Source organism: Cololabis saira, chromosome 1 (genome assembly GCF_033807715.1).
Source record: "Cololabis saira isolate AMF1-May2022 chromosome 1, fColSai1.1, whole genome shotgun sequence".
In the NCBI taxonomy this organism is placed as follows: domain Eukaryota; kingdom Metazoa; phylum Chordata; class Actinopteri; order Beloniformes; family Belonidae; genus Cololabis; species Cololabis saira.
Genome location: NC_084587.1, coordinates 15,718,763 through 15,746,697, shown reverse-complemented (window position 1 = coordinate 15,746,697; position 27,935 = coordinate 15,718,763). Strand labels below are relative to the sequence as shown.

The 27,935-nt window shown below is 41.2% G+C and overlaps 1 protein-coding gene across 2 annotated transcripts in view; it reads left to right on the top strand.

Moving 5' to 3' along the window:
* The first annotated feature begins 10,865 nt into the window (after window positions 1-10,865).
* The window catches only part of klhl5 (kelch-like family member 5), a 36,116-nt gene continuing 19,046 nt past the window's right edge, over window positions 10,866-27,935 (top strand). Inside the window, exons 1-2 of one of the 2 annotated variants that reach the window (XR_009770625.1) lie at window positions 10,866-11,581; window positions 16,331-16,522. Coding sequence is in view for 1 of the 2 variants with exons in the window: in XM_061710498.1 (XP_061566482.1) it covers window positions 11,049-11,581; window positions 16,331-16,522 (725 nt within the window). In the remaining variant the exon portion in view is untranslated. The remainder of the gene's footprint in view (window positions 11,582-16,330; window positions 16,523-27,935) is intronic. The other variant, XM_061710498.1, reaches the window with a different exon arrangement.

Here is a 27,935-nt window from a genome sequence, read left to right as displayed (position 1 = left end):
ATTTAACTGCTGCTATGTCATTCCTGCAGTATTGCTGCAGGTGTCTTGGTCACTGCTATTATTTGTAATCAGCACAAATTATCTGTCCCCATATGATAAAATCCACCATCCCCCCCCCTGATTTTTTTTTTACAACTCGAGTACTGATAATAATGAACTACTACCACAAAATATATGAACTTGTCCATTTCTTAGTTTCTTTTTTTTTCCTCTTAGTAGGTATTTGTTACTGCAAAACATCACATTTTGAATGGCTGCAATTTAACAAATCAACGATGAACATTGACTTCAGTGTGGAAGGGTAACAGCCCGACTTTCATGCTGGGCATTTTTTGATGGATTCTATCTGTCATTGTTTTATCTGTGGTGAAGGAGAGCGGAGCCTGATTTATTGAGGTTCCTGTAATCGCACATCGATTCATAACCTTCTCTTTGACCTGCAGGAACGTCAATGTCAGACTTAAACACAACTATGGACAGCCACTGGACTCCGAAACTTCAATGGTATAATATCTGCTCTCACGTTCTCTACATCTTTGTGTGTTTTTTTTTTTTTTTTTTTACATAATAAAGAGCTACATTAGACTACATGGGACCCAAAGCCTATTGTTTTTCTCCAAGACTACCTTTATCATCATGATCCACTTTGTACTGCTCTGGAGTTGCTTAAAAATGCAGCACTCAACAAATGTGGTTACATTTTGGAGTGTTCATATTCTCTCCCTTCTCCCATCCTCTCAGGCAATTAGGGCCAACCATTGCCGGCAACCCAGACTAAAGCCATTATGAAGCTTTCGTGCATGTGCAAATGTGTGCATGTGTACCCAGGTGGTGTGCTGTAAGGCAAAAAAGGAAGAGCTGCTTTCTCATCTTGCAGGAAAAGGCACAGATCAAAATAATTGGACAGTTTGGTTCACACTTGGACAGTCCAAAGCTTGTGTGAATATGTCTCTAACTCGCACACAGACAGACAAATTGAGACTTTTTCTTACTGTAAAATATCCAGATTGGTGCAAAGATAGCAGGAAGGGGGCCTCTGCTCTGATACAAGATCAGATCAAATGAGCGTGTGCATCCCAGAGGCAGAGGAAGCAGTATGTGTAATTGTGGGCCTTTGGGTTGTTTTGATCCCCTGCCTGCGGTGTAGCCATGCCTCAGATCACACTTCCCTGTCTTTCTGTCCTTCTTTTACGCCCACTCGTTGTAACCCATCTGTATTCAAGACCTTATACCGGTCATGCACATGAAGGCACATTTAATTAATACTGCCCTGTCTGTCTTTTGAAGCAGAAGAAAATAGAGAGCAAAGACTAATGGATGGACAAATGAGGGTGTTGCAGGAAATAATCTAAAGATGCATAAAAAGGAGGCACATTAAACATGTGAGGAAGCTGCTCTACTGAACCACCAAATAAAGCAACAATGACGCTGCTTTATCAACTTTGTCCCATGTGTTATGTCTGATAACACAAAAATAGCATGACATAGTGTTGTTTCTTTCATCTCCTTTTAGTTATTAATCTGGAAACTGGGACAATATAATCCATTTTGAACTAAAATATGCTCTTCTTGAATACAGATAGAGCCCGACACATGTTTTCCTTGATCTGTTTAGTTCCGTTATTGACTGATGCCTTGAAGGATAAGAGGAGAAATTACAAACTGAAGGTGGTCTGACTGTATTCAAATCAGACAAACATTTACAGACCTCCCATGTCTATGCTTGTGAGGATCATCTTTTGCAAACCACATACCTGTTTCCATTAACTCTGACCTTTTAAAATGGAAAGCCAATCAATTTTTCGCTGTAATATCTACTTGCAGATCTGAACTATTTTGCATGAGTTAAAAAGCAGTTCATGTGTCGTGACGCTCCACAGAGAATAGCAGAAGAAAAGATCAGATGAACAGTGTTATGTGATGTCACTTTTGTAAACAAGGTTTTTTGTGGGTTTTTTTTGCTGTGGATTTAAAAACTATTTAGAAGTGTGGAAAAGTGAGTGTATCAGTCATGTGGGCCTGAGGTTAGTACTTTGAGCAGCAGTCTTTCAGAATAAGACTCCTGAATCTGTGATAAACTTTTGCATTCTTTGGTTGCATATCATGATTTAAGTATTTGATTTCTACAAAGAAAGTGTAAAAGAAGTTGAAAAAGACAGTGGAGTATTTTCAGGGAACAGTTTCCTCAGCTTTTGTCACTGTCAATGACACTTTATATCAGTATAAATGACACCTCACGGCGCCTTTTGTGTTTAAGAGGTTAAGAAATTTGCAGGAGCGAAAAACTTGAAGTTCTTAACACAATTTAAAGAACTGTCCTCCAACTTGACTGCAAAAGACCACAAAATTCAGCTTCATTGGTTTCAGGTGATTAAAAAATAAATTAATCAAAATGCAGTCATACTCCAACTATGCGTAACAGCTTCGTAGGTCCATGGCAAAAAACGTGACGTTTTCACAAAAGTTCAACATTTGTAAAACGTCTACATCTTAGAGGCAACAATACACTTTTAGTGATGAAAGGTTTGGCTGACAGCATAAATCTGACTGAAGTTCTTTCACTTTTCAACTTGGCGGCCACTTGCAGTCAAATTTATTTCAACTTTAGAAAAAAAGGTGTTTACGATTTGAAATTTAAAAAAAAAAACAGTTGAGATGAATACTGGCCTATACAAAGCAATATGCCAAATAAGAAAATGTAACTAATAAAAAACATTGCAATCTCACAATTCCTATGACTTTGCTTGGACATCAGTCTATTTTTGTGCTGTTTCACTTTCAGCAGTGAAACTGAGCTGAAACAAACCTTGTAGATTTTATTTTTTTTAAATGTTAAAGTCCAGTGGATTAATTCATTTAAAAGGGAACTTTTTGGATGTAGCAAGCATGTGCTTGGAGAAAGGCACAGAATGTTATGGTAATAACTCCCCTCCAACTGTACTGAGTGTGGAGGTGGATCAATATTTCTTTGGACTTGTCTTGCAGCCATTGGCGCAGGGTTAACTCTAATGGCCCTTTTCCACTAGTACCTACTCTGCGCGCCTCTACTCGCCACGCCCCCGTCTTGCGCTTTTCCACTACGGGCCGAGACGGGTAGAGGCTGGCCAAGTTTTTCTCTATCTATTCTGCCGAGGTTCTGAGCGTGCTGAGTCGGCCCTGTATCTGACGTCATCACAATACACGCCACTGATTGGTCGGGGGGCGGGGCCGTCAGAAGTTTGAATCAGGAAGCGGGGAGTCAGCGCCAGAGCAGCCCGCGGCTTCCTCATTTTATCCGACAGGGAATGGCAGAGCAAAGGTCTGTTTGATGATCCAACTCTGAGGTGCAGATGTTCATAAACCTGGTGGCTGAGGAGAGAATTAAAAAGGGATCTAGACGGGCGATAAGGAACGACAAGATCCACCAAGCTCTCGGTCACTTCCAAGCCGCTCGCAGCTTAAGAAAACTCAAATATCCTATCTAAAAAAAATAGAATATTCTGGGAATCTTAATCTTAAACTGTAAACCATAATCAGCAATATTTTTTTTTTTTTTTTTTTTTTTTTCCCATTTTTACCACCCCGTGCTCCTACCTAAGTGACGGTCCTGGGCATTGCCATCCTCTACCAACCCCGGGAGGGCCCCGCACTGAGCTCAGGTCTCCTCCTTAACCTGAGGAGTGAGCAGGCCGCATCTTTTCACCAGACAGGGTGGGGTTTCTCCGGCCGGACGTAGCGCGTGGAAGGATCACGTTATTCCGGCCGGATCCTCCCCACCCCATCTGGCGCCCCGGTTGGCCAGAGGGGGCATGTGTAGCCCAGGACTGTGTGCATGTTTTTGTGAGGGTAGCTCACATTAGCTACCCAAGGGAACACGGGGAGAACATACAAACTCCACACAGAAAGGCCCTTTCGCCAACCCCACCCATGGTGTGGGCGCTGAAGTCATGAGGGAACTAACACGCACTTCAGCACCCACAGCGTCCCCCGGCGGGAATCAATAATCAGCAATATTAAAATAATAAAAGGCTTGCAATATTTCAGTTGATTTGTAATGAATCCAGAATGTATGACATTTTTGTTTTTTTAATTGCATTACAGAAAATAAAGAACTTTATCACAATATTCAAATTTTCTGAGACAGTGCTGTATATCATCTCCTCCAGGTTCTACATCTTTAGTGTTGTTGTCTTCTCTGTTTAGATCACAAAATCAAATACGTCACAGCAGCTTCGCTCCAACCCGCCCACTTCTCACCTGGGTGTAGAAAAACGAACGAGGACAAAGCGGGTGGAGGCGTGACGAGCCGTACCGAGTCGTTGCGCGCTGAGTAGGTGGTAGTCGAAAAGGGCCGTAAGACAACACAAGCATTTACAACTTTTCGAGGGAAGAAAACACAATGTTTCCCCAAACAAACCTGCAAAACTCTTGGCAGGCTTCAAAAACAGTTCACAAGCTGCGATACTTGCCAAGGGAAGCATCACTAAATACATGCTTTTTTTTTTTTCCTAATATGACACCATTTCACAGCGTAAGTAGCATTCTGGAGATGTAGTTGCACCTTTCCAGATGGATATTTTCATCACAAGGATTGCAATAACTACTAGATCATTAAAAGCTGTCGTGATCAGCTTTGAAACCTAAATGACAAAACTGAAAAAACTAAATCGGAGTAAATTAACACTTAACAGTTTTTAAAGTAATTTTAAATGTTTGTTAGCATTTACCACTTAGATGCAAAATATAAAAAGGAATCACAGAGTTGCCTTGATTTATAGTCCTTTTTCCTTAAAGCTCACATTTATTTTGATCTTTTCTTGTCTCTTCTCTTTCCTGTCCTCAACTCACAACCAGTCAAAGCAGATGGCCACCTTTCCTGAGTCTGGTTCTGCCAGACGTTTCTTACTGTGGAAGGGGAGTTTTTCCTTTCTACAGTCGCCTGGGTTCTTGCTCAAGACTGGGGATTGAATCGAAGGAAGGTTTTGCTCCTTAGTGAAGCAATAATTAGGGCCCAAGCACTTATAGTGCGAAGGCCCTATTGTATCTGTAGGAATTTTAGTTTTTCTCGTTTTTATCCTCGTTTTTCTTCCGACGAAATTAGGGCCTTTTTGCCCCCCTAAACGTGCCCCAAAAGTCACCAAATTTTGCACGCAAGCCAGGCCTGGCGAAATGTAATATTTAATGGTTTGCATTAATGGGCGTGGCCTAATGGCTCAACAGCGCCCCCTAGAAAACTTTGTGCCTCAAGACCCACAATACGGTTTGACGTACATGCACGAAAATCGGTACACATCTATATCATGTCGCAACTTAAAGAAAAGTCTCTTTGCACCATGGCCGAAAACGAACAGGAAGTCGGCCATTTTTAATTAACTGTGTAATTTTGGCGCAATTTATGACATTTCTCCGGGCCGTTAATGCGGCCCAAACTGTAACGTGCACCCAGGTGCGTTATACATCAAAATGTGCGTCTCCATCCTGCGCCGAAGGGCATTACTTTTCTCAGTCAAAAGCATTACCGTGGCGACGATAGATGCCAAAAAGCGCGCCCCCACCCTTCATGTGATTGGTCGATATTTGATGGTCCTTACTTTCTGCCATAACTTTCGAATGGTTTGACAAAGACTCGTGGATAGTGTCATCAGAGTCGGTTTTGAGTCCTTGACCATAATTGGTGCAAATTAACCCCGCCCCTTCTTCTGATTGGTCGATATGTGATAGTTCCTATTTTCTGCAAGAACTTTTGAATGGTTTGACATAAAGACTCGTGGGTGGTGTCATCGGAATTAGTTTTGAGTCCTTGACTTTTATTTGTGAAAATCGCACACGCGAGGGCCCGTTCATCGCTGCTTGCAGCTTTAATTATTATTGTAACTTTATTGGCTGGTATTATTTGGACTAATTCGGAATTAGTTGAATAGGATTGCTGGAGTGCCTTGAGATTACATTTGTTGTGATTTAGTGCTATATAAATAAAGCCGATCTGAATTCAATGTTAATAGGAGTAAAAAATATTTGGCTATGAATAAATATTGAATGTTGTTTCTCTGGATCAATCCAACTGCAATTTCATACACACACTCCCTTGTGTGTGCGGGTGGATTTTTTTTGTGTAGAGTTAATTATTTGCTTGGCCAGCCTGAGCTTGCTTTGAATTTCAAGGGTGGACTCGCCTGCAGCCGCAGCCACAGCCACAAAAGCAATCTACGAAACAGGGATTTGACTTTGTGTTTCTATGTATTTGCATGCAGACTGTATAGTGGCTATGCGACTCATATTTCCAGAGCTTTTTTGTGTAAGTGTGTGTATTTTTTAGGGTTGGGTCATGGCACATGTGCCTATATTCACCTACAAAACAATAGATTTTGCAGAATTCTGCCTGCAGATCTATCACCTCGGGGAATGCACACCAAGTCCCACCATTTTACACACACACACACACCCACACAGACTTTCCCTAGTGTGTCACACTATAATAGCAGGGATGGGGAGCAGGAAATTGAGGTTGGGAAGGGGATTGGCGAGAAAAGCAGCGAGTGTGGGTGGCAAGGAAAACTGATAAAAGCGTGGTGAAAGAAAAAGAGAGCAATTGGAATGGAGGTCTTTGCGTCTTTGCAGGATGAACATCAGCCATGAAAGATGAGCTCATCAAAACCACCAGACCAGACAGATAATCTTTCACTCTCTGGCCCCACAAAATATTTTTACAACATCTTTCCTCTCAAATGATGGCTACCTGTTTTTATCCTGCTATGTGCTTGTGTTTATGGGTGAGTGTGAGAGCAGAGTGGGCATAAAGAAGATTGCATGATACGATTGACGTGTGTGTGTGTGTGTGTGTGCGTGTGTGCGTGCGTGCCTATGCAGGCTTGCATAAATGCACATAAAACAGGATGATTAATAAATGTGAAGTTATTAAATATGATATCATAGTGACATTTTTGTGTAGGGATCTGTGTGTGTACAGAGCGCTATGAAGCCATAAAGTTGCACTAGAAACCGTTGAGTGATGGCCTCGGACTGCTACAGCCAGGAGACCAATAACATGGGCAACTCAAAGGAGGCCACTGCCAAGTGGCCAATCATTAGATCCAACTGAAGGAGACCGGACCTGAATGGCCCGTCATTCCTCAACTTCATTCCCCCTCGGAGTCCCATTCCAAAACTCCCCCAATAACAGGATGACATTTTTCATCATGAGTCTTGCAGAAATGTTTTGGTTTACTTTCTGGGTCCCTTGCTCTTCATAACCGTGTGCAGAGCTCTGTAAGAAGATAGCTCTTTATTACAATAGCTTTTAAAATTCAGCACTATTTAAAATGAAATGTGGAAGCTGTTCCGCTTTCCCAGAACTCATACTCATGTAAATATATTACCACTCTTACCTGGAGGTGGTACAACAGTAACGGGGAATGAGGCCAACTTGATGGCGTTGGCAAATTTATTCTCAGACAAGGGATAAAGTGATTAAATCAAAATGTACAACAAACACAAATTATTCATTCTCTTCCTGCTTCATTAAAAACAAACAAAACAATAAAACTCCTGTGCACAGCTTTTCTTTTTTTTTTAAGCATTCATTTAAGGATTTGATTCAGGAGTTAAACATCAATACATTTAGATAATGATGCCTGATTAAAAAGTAGTGAGATGGAGTTAAAAGTGAACCAGCCTGAAACAATAAAGAAATTAAAATTCTTTCATTGGAAACATTTATGTATAATCTGAGTTTATGTTGAGAAATGCTTGCAAAAATCAAAACTGCTCCCAAAAAGCTGGATTTGTCAAAGTGAAATCTTTCATCCAGAGTGCTGAGACTGTTATGCAGCTGCTTGTTTTCATGCTTAGCCTTTGCCTGTGTGTGTGCTGTGTGCCTTCTGTGTGGATATTGACTGCATTGTATTGATCAGATAAAATACCAAGGTGGTCCAGATCGGTGTCCCTTGAAACTGTAGAACAGCCTTTTTTTTTTTTTCTTTTTTTTTAAAAGGCCTTGCAAACACAAGTGGTAAAAGTTAAATCTGCCTCATTCAACAGCTCCCTTCAGTCTTATTTATGGAAAAACTGAGTCTGCAGGCCTGACTGTTAGTCTGCAGAGCCAATTTATGAGTAACACATCCACCATTTGTGTAATTCACAAACTGACCTCAGCCGTTTGACTTATTGATTTCTGTGAGACTGGGGCTCTTAAAGCATCCCTCTCATCCTGTTGGAGGGAGCCCATCCAGAAAACACCATTGCTCTGAATGGAGTCCCAGCATGCTGTGGTTGTCCAGGGGTTACAATGAAAGGTAAAAAGAGTTATGGTTGGCTGGTCTGTGGGGTGCCCCAGGTGTTTGAATAGTATGGCTCCCACAGGGCCCACTCCCCACTGATCGTTATTTTCTATGAATAGCTGCTGCATTGCAGATGGAGGGAACTCAGGGAAATGGAGAGGACGGCTGTAATGGATGGATGGCTGTAATAATGGATGGCGAAGGGAATGGTTTGTGGAAAGATGGGGGGGAGAAAGGAAAAGAAGATGGTGTATAAGTGCTGTGATTGTGCACTTCAGATGGTGGGTGGGACTCGAGAGAAATTTCATTTGCAAGGACACTCAGGTCCCCCATTGTGGTGACTGAAAGCAATAATGCTGGATGTTTTCTAAATTCAACTCTGCACAGTTTGGCACACCAGTTTACAGCAACAGACTGTGACTGTTGTGAGGGAATAAGACAGACCGGAGCTTGTTGAAGGGACGGTGCTGAGAAGCAGTGCAAAACACCTAGATGAGGTGGGAAATGAGGAGTAAAGGATGCTTCCTTGCCTCGTTACGTTTAAGTCTTAAATGAACATTTAATGATTGATCTAGCCTTACAAACCTTAATGAGCTTTTTACTCACTTGCATACAAACATGCATTTAAACACTATACTTCTGTTTTTGATCATAACATGAGCCTTTTTTTAACTGAAAATGTTCACTGTTTTTTCAGTGAGTAAAATCTAAACTAGATATTCCATTTAAAGCAACTTAATCATCAAAATGTAGACGTTTAGTTGCAATGTGACAAGTGTTTAAATGACCATCAAAATTGAGGGAGAGTTAAAGCAATCAAACAGAAAATTATATTGCACCTTTTTTTTTTAACATTCTTTTTATTATACATTTTTAAAGTGTGTGTGTGTGTGTGTGTGTGTGTGTGTGTGTGTGTGTGTGTGTGTGTGTGTGTGTGTGTGTGTGTGTGTGTGTGTGTGTGTGTGTGTGTGTGTGTGTGTGTGTGTGTGTGTGTGTGTGTGTGTGTGTGTGTGTGTGTGTGTAAATAATTTGAAATACGTAGCAGATCCAGAATACATACACAACAATGATTCCTAAGGTCCTCAGTGAATCCAACATTTCAGGCAGTTCCCAGGTACTCCAACACTTTGCCAAATTTTGCCGTAAAAAGGCACCTCTGACCACTAATTCCAAGTCTTTCCAGAGAAACATAGTCCGCTATCAACGACTTTCACAAATGTGCTGAGGGAGGTTCTTCTGCCATCCACTTAGTCATAATAGCCTTTCGGCCCAACATAAGCAAAAACTGTAAAGTGTTTTTATGCCATCTTAGTGATTCAGGGATACATCCTAATAGACATAGTAGTGGGTTTGGCTGTAATTGTTCAATTATCACACTAACCTCATCACATAGTTTGCCAGAAATGTTGAATCTTTTCACATTCCCAAAGACAGTGCAATCTTGTTCCTAGAGTAGTCTTACATTTTTGACAGTTTGCAGAGGCCTCTGCTGTATAGTTACCACATATATATGGAGATGTATAGACATTTTGTAGAATTGTATATTGCATTTCTCTGAGTCTGTTGCATATGGATATATTGCACCTATTTTAAAAATCTGTTTTTGCAGATGAAAGGTTTCATAGATTTACAGTTAAATCAGTTTATTGAAGATTAATTGGAGACAGGCTGGCGTTTTAATTTGCTCTCAACATTCTCTGACCTATACTGCCTGGCACAGATTTCAATGCAGCTCTGTTGAGTATTATTATTAATTGAGTATTCTCCCTGCTGAGTTATGCCGATAATTGTCATGCCTCCTCTCTGTGGTTTGCAGCTAGGGTTGCCAACCGTTCCTTGAAAAACTGAATCATCCCGTATTGAGCTGAAAAGGGACGCACTTTGTCCCTTTATTACTGTGAGAGTCAAAAAATAGTCATAAAATGCCAATGGAAAATGGCACTGAGCTGTTGAGTTCATAAGTTATTTTTTTCTGTTTTAATACAGCTGTAGCCTACAGTCATGGCCTTTGAGGCACAAATATGTTTACACGTTTTCTACACACTTTCTGTTTGCACTTTTTGTTATTGCACTAAAAATGTCCACTATTACAGAATGGATGTTCTGCTCTCTTTCTAATGTTTTGTATCAATTTATGCAATTTTAAGTTAAGCAGGACAGGTTTCTGTTTAAGAAAGATACTAATTTTATTCAGTTCATTTTGTTATTTTGTATTAAAGTGAAAAGAGTACTTAGTAAAAAAAATCGTTTCACTTGCAAAAAAAGGGGCTAAAAAAAATTCACCACGCCAGGAAAGGTGAAAGCTGCCGATGAGGTGTCCCTTATTCATGTTTCAGGGAGTTTGCATCCCTATTTGCAACGCATGATCTGGAAGAAATGTGGCATTGCATATTCCCTCGAGCAGATGTTTGCACTTAAGGCTGATTTATGGTTCTGCGTTACACCAACGTAGAGCCTACGGCGTAGGGTACGCGGCGACACGCACCGTACGATGCGCGTCTCCGCGTACATTACGCCGTACCCTACGGCGTAAGTGCTGCGTCTATTTAACGCAGAACCATAATTCAGGCTTTAGGAGTTTTTAAGGCTTCGGCACTGACGTTCAACTCAAAGAGTAGACCTCCTTCCCTCTCTCTCTCTCTTTCTCTCTGTTTCTCCACCTCCCCGGCTCCACATAGTCCGCTTAATTCCGCTCACTCGCGGTCAGCGGGCGTGCGGTTGCCAAGAGAGACGCACAGCCTTGCAGCGTGGAGGTTTTGTAAAGGGGGGAAAAAGCCGCATTTCCTCGCTGGAATGTCGAGCGGCGGCTCGGGCTCTTCCTCGCGGAGGGACTTCGATGTGAAGCAGATCCTCAGGATCCGATGGCGGTGGTTCGGTCACCCCGCGGTCCCTCCGCCGCACTCCCCGGCGCTAGATCCCGCCGCCAGGAGGAGAGCGGGCGGCGGTGGTTCCGGGGACGGAGCCTCAGTGAGCGGCTGCAGCGGCGACTCCTCCACGGCGGCCAGCGGTCACCCGGGCGGGCTGGTGGCCAGCGGCAGCGCGGGCTCTAACCTGTGCAGCGGAAAGTTTCCCGGTCCGGGCGGAGCGGCGGCCGGAGCCACGGGCAGCTCCTGCACCCGCTCCCTCAGCCAGCCGGAGTGCAGGAGCCCCGCCGCGGCTCTCTCCTGGGTCTCCCCGCCGCTCCGGCGGCGCTCCCGGCCGGTGTCGAGCATGGAGCCCCCCGGCGAGGCCCCACTGCCCCCGCCGGTACCCGGGGTCGAGCAGGAGGAGGCGGCGGGAGGATGCGAGGAGATCCCGCACCTGGAGACAGACTCCAGCTCCTGCAGGTAGGATGGATGGAGGGATGGAGATGCTGGGGCTGGCGCTTTTTGGAGTTTTTTTTCTTTCTGAAAGTTGCCAATATTTGGTCAAAAGAAGAATATCTATTTTTTTTTAAAAGCACAAAAAGCAATAACTTCCTTGAAAGAAGAAAAAAAGTTTTGACAAGTGAGCATGGTAGACTATGGAAGCCAGGGTATTAGGTATAACAATAATATAACAATAATATTTTAGAGGAGGAAGAATTTTTTTCAAAAGTCGAAATGTCGAGATTAATGTTGAAGTACAATTTTTGAGAAAAAAATCGAAATGTTGAGAAAAAATCAAAATGTTAAGGAAAAAATCGAAATGTTGAGAAAAAGGTCGAAATGTCAATAAAAAAGTCAAAATGTCGAGAAAAAAGTCGAAATGTCGAGATTAATGTTGAAGTACAATTTTTGAGAAAAAAGACGAAATGTTGAGGAAAAAAGACGAAATGTCGAGAAAAAAGTCGAAATGTCGAGATTAATGTTGAAGTACAATTTCGAGAAAAAACTCGAAATGTTGAGAAAAAAGGCCAAATTTCGACTTTATTCACGAAATTTTTACTTTATTCTTGAAATTGTATTTCAACATTAATCTCGACATTTCAACTTTTTTCTCGAAGTGCACAATAAAAAAAAAAATCTTCCCCTCTCAAATATTTTTTTCTACTCCATGGCCCTAATACTCTTCCGTAGTAGACAGACCCGGATTAATTCAGTGTGGTTCCCCAGGGTGACTGACCAGACTTGAAGTGCCCCCTCCTCCCATGTTTTACGGTAAAAAGGGAAATGTACTATAAAGACCATACATTTACATGAACGTTTTGCTGAAGTACATGCTCAACACTCATACTACAAATAAATGTAAGACAAGCAACCAACTAAGAGTAACACCACAGATAGACATGAGTCTACAAACGCCAATTACACTGATGCTCCAATCAGAATGCAACTCAAATGCCAATGTAACACCACATGTTAACTATCATCATTTCCATCATATATGGCCTGTCTGAGGACTACATGCAAAACTAATACAGCTATTAATAAAATAGCAATGTGTAGGCTGTTAGATTTAAGGTTGTTAAGGCCCTCACTCAAACACAATTATTATTTTAATGTAATTTTATTATATCATTGGTTACTGCTGTACCTGTTTGCTCCTCTTCCAGCAAATATATAGAGAAAATAACAAAATATGACATATATGGTCCAGTTAGTCATTTGATTTGGTGCCCCCTCATTGGCTGGTGCTCCTGGGCGCTCGCCCGGTTCAATAAATGGATAATCCAGCCTAGATGGTAGACGTAACCAGCGTTTTCTTCATCTTAAGTGTGGTAATGATGCATTACCAGAGTTACCAGAGTCCCTATTACGGGCAACTACAGTAAGTGGAAACTATAACTGTTTACTAAACAGGAATCTTTCCCGGAAATCTGCAGTTGCTACTTTAAACACCTATATAAAAAAAAAAAAGTGTGTGTGAGAGAGAAAAGCTGATTGCTTTTGGGTGGGGTCTACTCATTTTCCGCCACAACCTCCCTAATAACACTTCACCAGGCTCAGATGTATGATAAGCACAAGAAATTGTGCTTTTTTTTTCTTTTTTTTTTACATTGACTTTTCTGTGTGTTTTGCTTTTGAGAGAGGAGGTGATCAACTATAAAAGATTATGTAGTTACATGTTTCACCTAAAATCTGAAATGTTTGTGCGCTTTGGTGGACATATAGAGATGTTTTCTGCATCAGTGTGGCCATCCACCTGTAGTGAAGTTAGAAGACATTTAGATAATAGTTGCCATGGAGACAGCTAAACAAAGCAATAACGTTACTCATCCCCTGCACATGCACACGTGTTTTTATTATATTGCAACAATAAATGTAATGATGTAAAGAGAGACTGTAGACAAGATAGTGTTTTTATTTTGCTATATTGGGCAGAATTATGTATTTGAAAGCCTGCAATCATTGTTCCCAAGACACACATCAGAAAATATAAATGATTTATAAGACATCTCACACACACAATTTCAAAGAGCTTTTGGTGGAAGTGAGCATTGATGGGTTTTTTTGTGAATGTCTGGTCTTTCATTTACGACTAATATTATGATCCTATTGTTAGACGAGGCTCGATGTCTCATCTTCAGTCATCGTTATGATTGTTTGGCAGCGCTTGCCCGGAAAATAACTTCACACACAGGCGCACATATCTCATCTACATGTGCAAAGGAGAAAGCAAATATGGATTTTGATTACATATGGTACATGTACACAGCTACATCCCTGCACATTTCATGGTTGCCATACCAACAGACGGATTAGTTTTTGAAGAATACATGTGAAACTGTGAGCATGTTTATTTTTCGTGTGTGTTTTTTCCCCTTCTGTATGCAACTCCTCATCTTCCTCAGAAAGCTCCCGCGTACTCTATGATACCTCAAGAGCCCGGGTGGCAAAATCCCATATGGGATCATGAGAAAGGATGCATATAGAATCCCAGAGTGCCTGAGGGCTCTGCTGGGCTCGGCTCCACTCCTCTTCTCCTCTCCCTTTCACTTTCACACCACGCAGCTCTCCTCCATTTAATCCTGGTGTGCTTCATTTACTTACCCTCTCTGTCTGTCCTTCTGTCCCATGTTCATCTCCACCCACCCTTGGACATTTACATCCCCCCACTCCAATTAATGTGCTGGAACGCGTGTGTGTTTGTGTGTATGAGAGAGACGGAGAGAAAGAGACACTGAATGACAGTTGGGTGAGTGTCCTTGCCTGATGCAGGGGTTTAAAAAAAATCTGGCTGCATGGTGAGACATTCTCTTTTTCCCCTTTTTTTCTCTTTGTCTCTCTCTCTGTCCATGTTGAGTGGCTGCCAGGCTCAGTTGAAGGGACTGGAGGGCAGCGTCTGCTGCTTCAAAGCCATCTCCTTTGGCAGTATTTGGCCACAACATGCATCTACATACACACTTGCACAAACGCATGCACACACAGTTGTACACTTGAGCGCAGGAAATCTGGCTTCATTGGAGGGTTATATCTGGATGGGAAGGAGAGAAAAGGAAGGTAAAAAAATGGATGATGTGATGAGGTGGAATGAAGGGGGTGAATGATGAGATTAGTTGAGGATATAAAAGTGGAAACAGGAGATGGATAAAGGAAATGGAAGCGGTGAGATGACTCCTGTTACAAATCATCAGCAACAATACGCACACACACAACGACATGGGTATATAAAGATGGATCGATAGATAGATGCATACTTTATTAATCCCGAAGGAAATACAGGGAAACAGACAGTATAAATACTCATACTGTGTGCTCAACATGTGTGCAAGTGTTTTTCTTGACAGTAATGCGGATTATTCCTGAACCTGCTTTCATTTAATAGATTTTTTTTTCTTGCTTCTCTGAGAATTGGACTGATATATTTTAGAGAGCAAAACTGATTTTAATTATGAGTTGTGCCTCTGTCCACTAAAGTGCATTATTCATTCTCCTTTTACTGCCGTTTCCATCAATTACTTGGATGAGTATTAGCCTCTGGGGCGCTACCATTTCCACTAAAAGCAGTGATGCCAGTGCCAAAAATCTGACGCCCAACTGCAGGACCTAAAGGTGGATCCACTTGCATCTGTGGCTATGGAGAGGTTATTTTGAGAAATCCTCCATTATTGTGATAAACTATGAGCTATCCAGAAGATAGATGGCTCCTTTTGACTCTCAAGCTTGTCTAAATTGAGATTTGTTCTGAAAAGACACAATGGCAGAGGAGCTGTAGTAACCTCCGGCACAGTGCAGGATTTCACCTGGACCCGGGAAAAAAAACGCCACATACACAGAACTATTTTTAGTTATCCGCTTTTTTGCATTTGTCTTGTATACAAATCACATTTCTTTCAAGATTCTCTCCTGTTTATTTTCCCAAAAGTGGAAAATTGCTGTTTAGTACTGTGGGATTTCCACCGACAAGGGATTAGTTGACGCATGCAGCTCAGTGTGATTTTCTCCAGTTGTGGAGTTGAAACTGGATCATTTTTTGTTTTGTTGGAATCTTTTATTTCTCCTCTGTGCTGTAGTTCCCCTTCCAGTAGTTCCAGTTCTGCTTTTAAGTTAATAGAAGAAATTACACCTCCTGACTTTCAAAATTTGGAATGTGATCCGGGAGCCCTAATGGCTGATAATTGAGTTTCGGATATTTTTGGTGCTTATCTAACACCTACATGACCAGGCAAGCTCACATACCTTATCAGCATTTACCTGGAAAATAAGAATAAACAGTTCTTCTGTTTTCAGGTTGTGACTGTCCTGGAATTCTTGCTTCGTCTCTCATTGTTGGTCTATAAGGAAAATGGTTGCCGTTACAGAGCAGAGTGATTACTGCGTATCATATGGGTTCTGTTCCCACTGCAATTTAATTGCCAGATTCTCTTTTTAAGTGGGCTAAAATTATCCAGCCATTCGCTCCTAGTAATTGGACCATTAAAGAGCTTTTGTATGCTTCTGGCAACATACAGTATCCCTGTTTAAGAAGTCAGAGAGTGTGGAAATGAATATGAAGGAAAATATGGTAACACAGAGAATATATAACAGTTGGTGCAGCTCCCTCCAACACATCTGTCTCCGTGTCCTGAATGAAAGAGACTCGGCATTCACTCAAAGCTTTTGTCTCCTTCGCTTTGCAGCTTTGTGTGTTTGTGTTTTCATTAATCCCTCTCTGTGTTTGTGTGTGTCGCGCAGGACGTCCAACAGCAGTGCAACGCTGTCCTCGTGTGTGTCAATGGAGCCAGAGGATTGTATGTTGTCTGCTATGGGACATGTCAGCGCGGGACACGCCGACACGTCTTTCCGCAAGATGGAGGGCTACCTGAGGACCAGACAGCTGTGTGATGTTATACTGGTGGCTGGAGAGAGGCGGATACCTGCACACAGGTAACAGCAAGGAAACTGAAATATTACACATACATAGATGCATGCATGCATAGATAAATAGTAGGGGTGTAACAATATATCGTGCCACGAAATTTCGCGATACAAAAACGTCACGAAACATGTCGTGGAGGTGACAAACTGTATCGCGATATTGGGTTATTAATATTAATCTATTGTGTTGACTAGTAACGCGCGTGCCGACCGCGCCTCGACCTGCGGACCAAAATCTTACTCCGCTCAGAAGAAACTAGTACCGTTTTGCGGTCCCATTTTGAGCTCTGAACTTTTACTTATGTAAAGCTGGTGTAGAGTTAAGCCTTACCTTATTAAATTAAACCTTTTTCGGGTCGTGAGTAGGACAAACACAGGGAAACTTCTGCTGAGTTCCAGTGTACTTTAATGTCCCTCAACAGTGTAGGATTTTAGAACATCAACACAGCACCTAGTGCCGTACTGTGGCGTATCACTCCGCCCAATCTAAAACAGACTAATAACTACAGATAAACTGACTAGTGTCATTATAGTCCCTGATTTACATCAGAATATAAAGAATATATTTATAAAATAATGAACCCTGAATTACCAAAATAACCGTCTTAACAAAAATAAATCTCCTTTTACACTTATAAGGTGAGCATGAATCAATCTTTTTTATGATGTAAAATTGTATGCATTTATTTACTTTTATTTATTTATTTATTTAATTGTGTTTTTAAATTTCTGGAAAAGAAAAAAGTCAAATCATACATGAGAGAAACTATTCAGTTTGTGGCAAAATATTTTTACTTGTATGAAACTGAAGATGCATAATGCAAACCTGACATTTACTTTTAGTTCAGTTTGTGGAAAATGGTTGTCCTGGCTTTCTCTTTTAAACTTAAACAGTTATACAGCATTACAAACTGTAACAATAGGGCAAACGTACAGTATTGTTTTGTATTTTGTGTCTTTCAAATGAAAGACAATTCTTTCCAGTCATATGTTCCTCATTCAAGGTTGTTAAAAAAATACTGCTATAATATCGTATCGTTATCATGACCTCAATATCGTGTACCGTATCGTGAGATTAGTGTATCGTTACACCCCTAATAAATAGATAGTTATGCTGGCAGATGTGCCATAACATCTGATGATGATACACACTCCACACACAGGAAACTATTTGGTTAGGATGTTCCTCACATGCAGCTGAAGCAGTCAGTCATATGGCAGCCTGTACCATATGTACTATAGTCAGCAGTCAGTGAGTCATGCATCAGTCATCCACCTCAAAGCCTCCACTACCCGCTTCATCTCTGTTGTTCTCCTCTCTGGGCACGAGGCCACTGCTGTAGCAGCAGGGTCCATTTGCACTCGTATGGGACAGAAAAGTGGTCCTCCACCAGCAGAAAGGCTCCCTTTCTCTCGCTGTCTTCCTCTGCTGCCTCATTTGATTTAGTTCTCCAGGCACAGATGGTGACAAACAAAGACCCTGCTGTACAAGAATCCTAATGGTGTATATTAAAGAGCGTTATAATGCCTGAAGTTCTTGCGTTTTGTATGTGTGCTCGACGTGCGTGCGCGAATAAGGATGTAGGAGTAAGAAATCTCTTTTTGAAAGTCGCTGTTTTGTTGGGGATTGATTTATCGTATGTGTATGAAGTGCTTTTCTTGGAACCAAACGTACACCTTCCCTGCTTGTTCTCTCCCCGTCTTACATGCGCTGACAGACAAATGCATTTTAACTGCTGAAAAGGCTACTTTTACTGTGCACAGCCCTACATTTCTTATGTGGTTTGCTGCAAACAAAGCACTTTGAGTGAAGACTTTTTGAGTCTTTTCTCAAGGATGTGGTGCACAATTATACATTTTGTGTTTGTGGCATTGCTGCACACAAATACATTGCCTTGCACATTTCTGTGACCTCATTCAGTGCCTCTGAAAATGCTGCCATAAAGGATTTTCAGTCAGTACATCATTACCTCATTTTATCATTAGTGTAGATCAGTGGTTATGCACGCTATGTTTGTATTTTGCACAAGACTCAGACTCTGCAGCCATGCAAGCCCGGCTCAGGTTACTCTGATGCTCTGTGTTGGAGACAGCACTGGGAGTCCCTGTGGAAAAGCTTAGGCGGTCAGCTGTGTGCTGCACTTTAACAGTGGCTTTACAAGGTTGGTTTTAGAAGGGGAAAAAATGCGAAGGATGAAGCCCAGCTGGTTGGTTTTGCAAATGTACATTTAGGCAACCTAAGCCATCTGTTAACTCCGTCAAACTTGAGGCTTTGTTTTAAAAGTGCCTTGTTAAACCTCATCTGCCTTTGAATAAACAAGACAAATTCAACACCCAAGTAATTTGAGATGTTTTATGCAGTTTACCTTTGCTTTCATATACACACCTAAGTGAAACCCTCACGTAAGAAACAAAAAAAAAAAACATTCAGCAGCAAATGTATTGTAAATCAAAACCCAAAATCTGAGAATTAATACTTAGACTCTGTAACCAAGAACTCAAGAAGCTCTAACAGAGAGCACATTCATTTTTCTCAGTCAGATTTCTTTTCTCGCCATCCTTTCCAGGACCATCTCTGTTTCCACGCCATCTTTCTCACTTGCGCTTTTTCTTTTTGCGGTTGCAATTCTGAAATGAGGCCAGTCTACTACAAGCGGGCGGGACATAGTTGAGATCAGTACATGTGGCGTTGAATTAATGCCATAGTAAATTGACTTCCTCTACCAACAAAAATGTTTTGGCAAAATAAAAATTGCAGGGGTTTACTTGCCAATCTAAAATAAACCGTTTCAGGTTTCGCATCTAAATTCATTTCTTTGCTCTCCATAGGTGGTCCCGAACAGGGGAAAGCACTGCCGATATTGACTCTGGTTTTGGCTCTATTCTTATCTGCTCTATTTTTTTTTTTTTTTTTGTGGTGGTGGAAAAGTTCTCTTCCCGGGAGATTCAGTCACCCTTGCTGTTTCTGTTCACCTATCCTACGATGGTTACTTGAGGGCGGTACCTACATGACTGGCAACCATGGATGTATTAATAAAAACTGGATGGGACTTTGAAAATGGCCGCCCATTCATTTCAATGCATTTTACTCACTCAGCGCATACGCTGAAAAAGTTCCTGACTTCCGGGTTTACTTCCGCATACAGCGGCCCATAGAGCATGCGCAGTTGAGTCACCTCCCATGATGCTCTGGGGCCTCCCATCATGCCCCGGGGCAATGCCGCGAATATTAATATAATATGTATTAATATAATATATTAATTAATGTATATTATTACATGTGTAGTATTACATATATTATTAATGTATTAATATAATATAATTACATAATATATATTAATATAAACATCCGTGGAATGCACGGACACGGCTGTGACGTCAGCCGTGACGTCACGCCCAGAAAGAGACTTTTCTTTTACTTTTCTGGCCGTTATAAAACATTTTTGACGGATATAAAGTCCATGACTTAAAAATATAGAATATAAAGATTAGTAATTGCCGGTGATTACAGCTGGAGGTGTTCTGTGAACAGTTTTAGAGGCTTCTCTTTTACTATTGCGGTCTATGGGAAAAAAGCTTTCTGGGCCGCATGGGATTTTTGGTTGCAGTACCGCGGCTGGCCACTGGGAAAAATCGGCGCGCCTTCTGACTGCCAGCCCCGGGGGCTGCTGGCAACAAGTTCAAGTACGCCCACAAACGTGTGACTTCTTCGTGTCACCATGTTGTACTGAGGTCACCATTTTGCTCACTACCGCCACACATGGCAAAAACTAGAATTACGAGACTGGATGGCCCGAAGCTAGTTATTTAGCACCCTAACTCAGCAGCCAAATACATTATATACAAATATAATTGTGTTTGTTGTGTGTTTTCGTCTCATTCTCTTGCTTTTTCTAGGTTATTTTGGGATATTGTAACCTACAATCTTACAAACTGCCCGTTTTTAAATGTCACATCATCATTTTCAAGACATGCAGCTCTGCGGTGTGACACTACACGTTCCATCCATATGTGATTAAGCATTTAGGAATTACAGCTGTTTTAACCAAAGTAACTTCATTCTCATGCTCTCAAACGTATTGGACATTTGACTGAAAAGAAGTGAATTACCTCACTTTAAGACAAAGCAGAAGAAAAGATCTGGAGTTGATGTCAGGTATTGAGTTTGTATTTCACTGGAGCTACAAACAGGAAGTCCAATTGCATCTCAGTGCAAGTGGAGGAGGCCATAATTTAGCTAAAAAAACAACAAATCTATGAGAGCAAAAACCTTTGCCATGGCCAAATTAACTGTGGTAGATTCTTGGGGGGGAAAATAGCCCTGGTAAACTCAACGTGAAAACTAAAGTTGATGATCACAGAATCCTTGGTGGTAGTAGGAAAAGAAAAAAAACCCTCCTTCCCAACGGAAGCCAAGAATACACTTGAGAAGGAGAAGGTAGGCGTATCACAGTCAACAACTACAGTCAAGAGACACCAAGTTGAATGTAAAATACAGAGGGTTTACAACTAGATGCAAACTACTGCTGAGCTTTGAGAACAAGAAAGTCGGATGAAGCTTCACCACAAAACCACCTGAAAAAACTCCCGTGCACGGGAATCCGATTCTTCGGATGGATGTTACCAGGATAAATTTGGTATCAGAATGATGGGAGGAGGAAAGTCAGGAGAATAAAAAGAACAGAGCACAATCCAAAGCTTCCCACATCACACGGTGCAGGCAGTGTTATGGCATCGGCATGTATAGCTGCCAATAGGACAGGCTCACTGGTGTTTATTGATGATGTGACTAACAAAAGGAGCAAGGTGAGTTCAGGGGTGCACAGGGCTGCGCTTTCTGCTCACATTCACACAAGGTTGGCACTAAACACAATTGTTTGGAGGCAGAGAAGCAAAAATGTTTTCAGGGGCCAAAACAGTTGTCTGAGCTCAATCCAATAGCCCTTTTTTTTCTTTTTTCTTTTTTAATTACCCAAGACAAAGCTAAGGGCAGAATGGTCCACAAACAATTACAAATTGAAAGGCCCAGCAAAGTATCTAAAGGAAATAAACTCAGAATTCAGGCAGCAACTAACTGAAAATGGCACTTTGACAAAATACTTTTCAGCCCTTGAAAATGGGGGTAGGTCTTTTTACAAAATTGCTGCAATCTGTAAACGGTAAATGACACATTTTGGTGAAACCTCTTGACATAAAGCTGAAAATCTACGCTTGAATCACATCTTGATTGCTTTATTTCATTGTGTAAAGGCAAACCCATAACAACTCTATAATTGTCTAAACACAGCTGACCTAAGTGAATGTTGCATCAGTTCATAATGACATACTGAGCAGGGCGTAGATCTGTTCAGTATCTTTATAAAAGGGCTTCCAGGCTTGAATGAGCACTGTCGATGCATCATAGCATATTGTGGCAATAGTTAACTATTATCAGTCCATCCTATGAGGAATATAAATGTGTGTACTACTAAACATTCATGATAAAAAAAATGTATCTCAAACTAATAATTATTGAGATATTTCACGTTAAACAACAAGATTGCTGAAGTCATTAACTTGTTCTTCAGCAAACTGATATGTTGCAGTCTTTTATGACTTGCTTGTTGGTGTACCACACTCTGTGTTTGAGTGCAGATGTGCAGCCTGTTACAAAGATACTGTACAGTGTTTGTTTTTTTAAAAAAAATAGAGGGTGACACAGTTTTTCAGGTTTGCCCTCGTTTCCTGAGTTCAGTTTTGTCTGTTTCCTGACAATATCACTCAAGCGTTTAGTCAGCGCTTTGGCTCTTTGCTCATTCAGTGTCAGAGCAACACTCTCTCTGACTGTCCTGTGCCTCTCCACAGCAGCACGGTGTGTTGGTGTGTGAATTACCCGGTGCTCTATATCACTCACGTCACTCATACCATGTCAGAGCCCTGTGTGTGTGTGTGTGTGTGTGTGTGTGTGTCTGTGTCACAAGACGAGGGGCAAAAATAGAGATACCTGACTGGGATTCTCGCTGGAAAAACTTCCTGCTGAGTTTAGTGCATTTTGACATCTCTGTCTGTGCAGTGCACACACGCACACACACTCATGTGTACAAAGCTCTTTTTTTGCTTCCGGCTATCCGTCACGGTCTCAGTGTCACACTTAATAATAAGGTTAGACTCATGTGCTCAAGATATACACACTCAGTGAATGCCCACACACGTTCGGCTCACCATGAAGTCTAAAATACGCAAGGACATACAACTGCCGAGGCACAGAAAGCCATTTAAACATGATGAATGTGTCCCATTTGAGTCAATTTGCAAGTTATGATTGCTTGTAAAAATAATCTGAAGGTTATTTCCTCTTTTACTCCTGAATTCCAAGGTGGTGTCTTGATGGTAAATCAATACATCAGTGTTTGAGCGATTATAAAAGAGAGAAAAGCACACAAACCTCCCGAAGCCGGGGCAAGGACACATTTGGCAGTTTTGCTGGAACAATGACTCCATTTGTCACTTATCAAAATAGTTAGTTGCTGTTGTTGGCTTTACTTATCAGCCACAGTTTGATGAAGATGTCAAACACGATTTCACTTGAATTGTTCATTCTTAATCTTGAACATGTCTAATTTACTAAGACGTCTGAAGGAGAGGACGATGTTGCATTTTAAATACCCAGCAAAAAGTACTTTTGGGTACTTTTTCTTCCAAAATATCGTTTGTCCGAGTGTGAAACTTGGCAAATGGGGCATTACAGAAGAGGGCATGACATCAGAGGGGCAGGTGTAACTAAGGGGGCCATTTAGGGCATCAGTGCCTTCTTATACGAGGTGTAGCTAGTTTATTTATTTTCTATTTACCATCTCTTTATCTCACATTCATGAGCTCAGCTGTTGAAGTTGACTCATGCAAACTTTAAAATCCTCTGAATGCACACAGTCCTTTTTTATAGTGCATATTCCAACTGGACATGACTCATTTTGTTGTTGTGAAAGCATCGGAGAAACATTGTACACAATATTACTATTTTAAAATTCAGGGACATTTTGATGTGCTCTGTCAGGTTTGTGTATTCATACATTCAACATGGATGTAGTAGGCCAGAATAGAGCTAAAGGAGATGGATGTTTAATAATCCAATGGAAACTTGTAATGCTCACATGCTTTGACATTGCCAACAGAAACATAGTCATGCTTTTCTAATTATTCTAACATTCCACTGCTGTGAAGCCCACAGATTCAGATACTTGTGATGGGAGACGTGACGGGAGTTTAATTACGTTCTCGAAGTACCTCCAGTTCAGGCAGTTGTAACAGCTAATGGGGAAAAAAAACAACCTTTTAATCAGAACAGGAGAAGCAATACGGCCATCAGTCTTTGTAATCATTGTATTAAACCACAGCACAAATACTATTTGAACCTTGTTTGTGGAGCTGCTGTGTTGTTGTGACTGTGCACTCTTTTATATGAATTACTTTAAGGCTGGAATTCTGACAGCATAATAAACTTGCAGCAAATTCATATTGTCCAAAAGCTATAACTTGACACTTTTAATAAATATATCCTTATTGCTGACCAAATTTTGAGGTACTGAGTTTAAATACATATACAGAGCTCGAATAATTAAGTTACGGTCACAATTCTTTCATGATCTTAACTTCGAAATAGGTCTGTCTTTTGTATTGTGCTTTAAATCAGCTAGATTTCTTTGAGCTCGACTCAAGGAAATGTCCTTTTGTGATAGGGGTGTCCCGATTTATGTTGCTCCCGGTTCCGAGTCACGAGGCAGTGTTGTCCTTTCCATCACGTGAAACTCCTATTTCCAAATGGTAGGAGTAGCTGTAGCTGTGCATTTCCTTTTTAATTTGAAATGTTTACAAATTGCAGATATTTCCAACAAATGCTGACGAGGCTTCTTCCAGTTTGAACTTCCTTTATGTCAACTCAGGGTCTACTACTACTGCTGCAGGTTTAAGGTTACGCCTACTCCCGGGCTGACATAAATTTGAATTTGTTAACAGTGAAACTTGGGGATACATGATAAATAATGTAATTTAGTGAAATAAAAATGAAAAAAGTCCCTGTGTCCTGATCATTCAGAAATCACATGATGTGCCCCAATTTCTGACCATGTGGTCGGATCAAGACATCACTGCTTTATGATTTTTAGAAGCCAAATAGTTTGGGGAAATTAGAGTTGCACATGAACTTTAGCTGCAAATGCAAAAAAAACCTCAATTAATTGTATGCATTTGAAAAAAAAAAACCTTCATCAACTCCACCATGTGTGTACTCTCCTCTTTTACTTGTATACTTTACAAGCAATAAACTCCTTTACCTTCTGCACTTTTACTCTTGCATCCTCCTCGTTCTGCATGCTTTCCCTATTTTCTAAGTATTGTATCATGCTAACCCTCATCCTTAACCTTTTTTGAATATTAAAGGGGACCTATTATGAAAAACCCATTTTTTTTTCTTTCATTAACTTATATAAAGTGGTCTCCCCTCAGCCTGCCAACTCAGAGAAGGAGGAAAGCAACCAAATTCTGCAGTGTCTGTACAGCCGCCCGGATGAGCCATCCAGTGTGATGTGGCTTCTACGAGCCGTTCAGATTCTGCTCCTGTTGTTACGTAACAAAAATGCGATTTACATAGGTTGGCCTCCAATGCGTGAAACCACGCCCACAACAATAATTCTTAAGTAATTTTAAATACCTGTACATATATCCACGTCTTCTTTCAAATGCATTCAAAAGATGTAGACATTATTTGATGATATGGTATCACATGTCAGGATGGCGCATGTCAAACGATTCAGAAGGTGCATTTCCAGTCAGTTCACAATATCTGTTGTGCAAGTTATTTATTTATTTATATTCAAATAATAAGATTGAATACTTGCCATATGCAAATTACCAAGGGGTCAACAGTTAAATGAAACATGGTAGATAAGAAGTCATTATGGCAACAACCATATATTTCTGATAATGTACACCTCGAAGGGCATTATCCTGCTTATACCACTTCACTTACCAAAAAAACATAAATATTAAATCAGTTATTCATGCTTTAATGTGTTTTCAGTTGAAATCATTCGTTTTATAACAAGCCACAGCTGAGCGGCTGAGCGGACTATTTAATCTCTCATCTGCAGCCGTTGTAACCTGGTAAGTTACAAAGTTTTTTTTTTAACAAGCCACAACTCAGTTTTCTTGGTAACACCTGAGGGTCTGACTAATACCTGGAACAATCACTACCGTCCCATAAGGTCCTTATGCAATGGACAGTGTTGACTTCTCCAGTAACTAGGACGGACCTGAGATACGACTTAGCAACGGAAGATATTCTAGTCCACTCAGCTCCTCTCGGCTATGGTAGAGTAACAAACAGTAAATATATTTATTTCATTTTCCTTTCTCTCCTCTTCTGCATCCCAGTCATCAAAATTGTTAAATTCACCAAATAAATTAAAAGAAATTACAAAATTACTCATGTTGCCGTCCTGCGGTAGCCGGCTCTTCTTCTCCGAATCTCCGTTGCTGTGGTTACCACCTGGCAGTTGATCCAGCGCAATGATATTAAAGGTATTATATGCAACTTCTGAGAGCTAGCAAGATTTGAAAGTGGCGCCTCCTCTAAGCCCCGCCCCCTCCTCCCCCTCCCGTCAGTGCTCCGTCCAAAGCCACGCCCCCACAAACTTTGGGGAACGCGCATTTGCAGGAGTCGAGGTTTCCAGGACATTTTGGACAGCAAATTTTCAACAAAACTACCCCATGTCTCATTCACCTGTAAGGGACACTGTGAGCCCAGGAGGACCCGTGGGAAGTGGACACGGGGGGCTGGAAGCGAGTGCGCGCATGGGACAGAGGGGGGGGGGGGGCGTGGTTTAAAATGAAGGCATCTGATTGGTTCTTTCCCTTCCTGCCAAGCCTCTGGTCTTCTGACCAATCCGAGCCATTCGGTGCGCAAATAACTGATTGGTTAGAGTTTTTACAGGATTACAGCTTTCAGAGAGGATTGATTTTTTTTCTTTCCTTTTTCTGAACACATTATTCACTGACTACTCTCAGGATGGAAGGACCATTTCACCCAGTATAACAATACATGTTTTTTAATACGATTGCAATGAATACCTTTAAAGTTATCAGGCAATTTGAGCAAACTTGTTTTCTAGGTGTAGGTTATCACTTTTAACCTACACCTGCCAGCCAATCAGAATCAAGTATTCACACAGACCGTGGTATAAGTTACAATATTAAAGATGTTGGGTATTACACAAGTTATTGTGTGAGTGATGCAAGTACGACAGTGTTGCACAACCGATGTGAGGCCCCGACGCATGTTGGGTTTGTGGTGTTCTCCTGTAACAGCTTATTGTGACCTTTGGATTCTGATAGGCTAGAGGCAGAAAAAGTCCTTCGATGTCACCTTTGAATACATTTTAATTTTAAATACATTTTTGGACGTATAATTTAATTGCTTCAACGTGTGTCTTTCCAATGAGCCAGTTAGTACATCCCTGTAATGAATGTAGGTAACAGCTCCAATGCAGAATAAAATACAGAAGTTAAGTTAGTCATGAAAACAAAAGAATCAAGTCATTGCTAAGCTTGTCGGGTAGCAGTGAGGCAGGAAGATGGACAAGTTGGCTGACAAACTGCCAAGCAGGAAGTTAGACAGGCTGGTTGACAAAATGGCAGGGGCAGGAACCCTAAGAACAGAGAGGAAAACAAGGATTAGACGGGGCAGAGATCAATAGAGCAAAAATCCAAACGCTGGTGGGATAGAAACAGACAGGGGAAGACAGGCAAGCACACTGAGTAAAAAGAGAATCAGAAAACAGGAAGGTAACACAATTCCAGTCAAATGCAATGGGTATGACAGTCAGGGGTTAGAAAAAAGCCAAACCAACAATTGTGACTTGAATGTGACACTGATCAGGAGGATTTTCGACACATAAGACTGACTGCCAAAAACAATGTTTGCAGAAATTCTAAATCTTAACACTGTCAATCGAAAAGTAAACATTCATTTAAAATGACGACTCAGATATGAAAAAAAAAAAAACAAGAAGCCAGCATTTTTATAACCATCATGTTCACCACTGACGGTTTGAATCACTCAGTATTAACCAAAACCCTGTTGACGGGGCCTTGTTCTGTTTGTGATTTCATTTCTCTCGTCTATCATACATGCTTATTTTTGCTCGACTTTCACATGGCTATGGAAAGGTCTCCATTTTCCAGCCCACAGGGCTCACCGTCCGTTATACCACATTTCTGCCGCAGAGGCCAACTTGAAACCTCCTACCCCAAACTGTGATAATGATTTTCCACTCTCCACAAAGGTTGAGTGAACCACAATGTAGAGGAACACGCACATTTGCTTTGACCTTAAATATCAATCAATATCTTTACCATACACCCACTATTCCCACTCACTCCGTGGGGT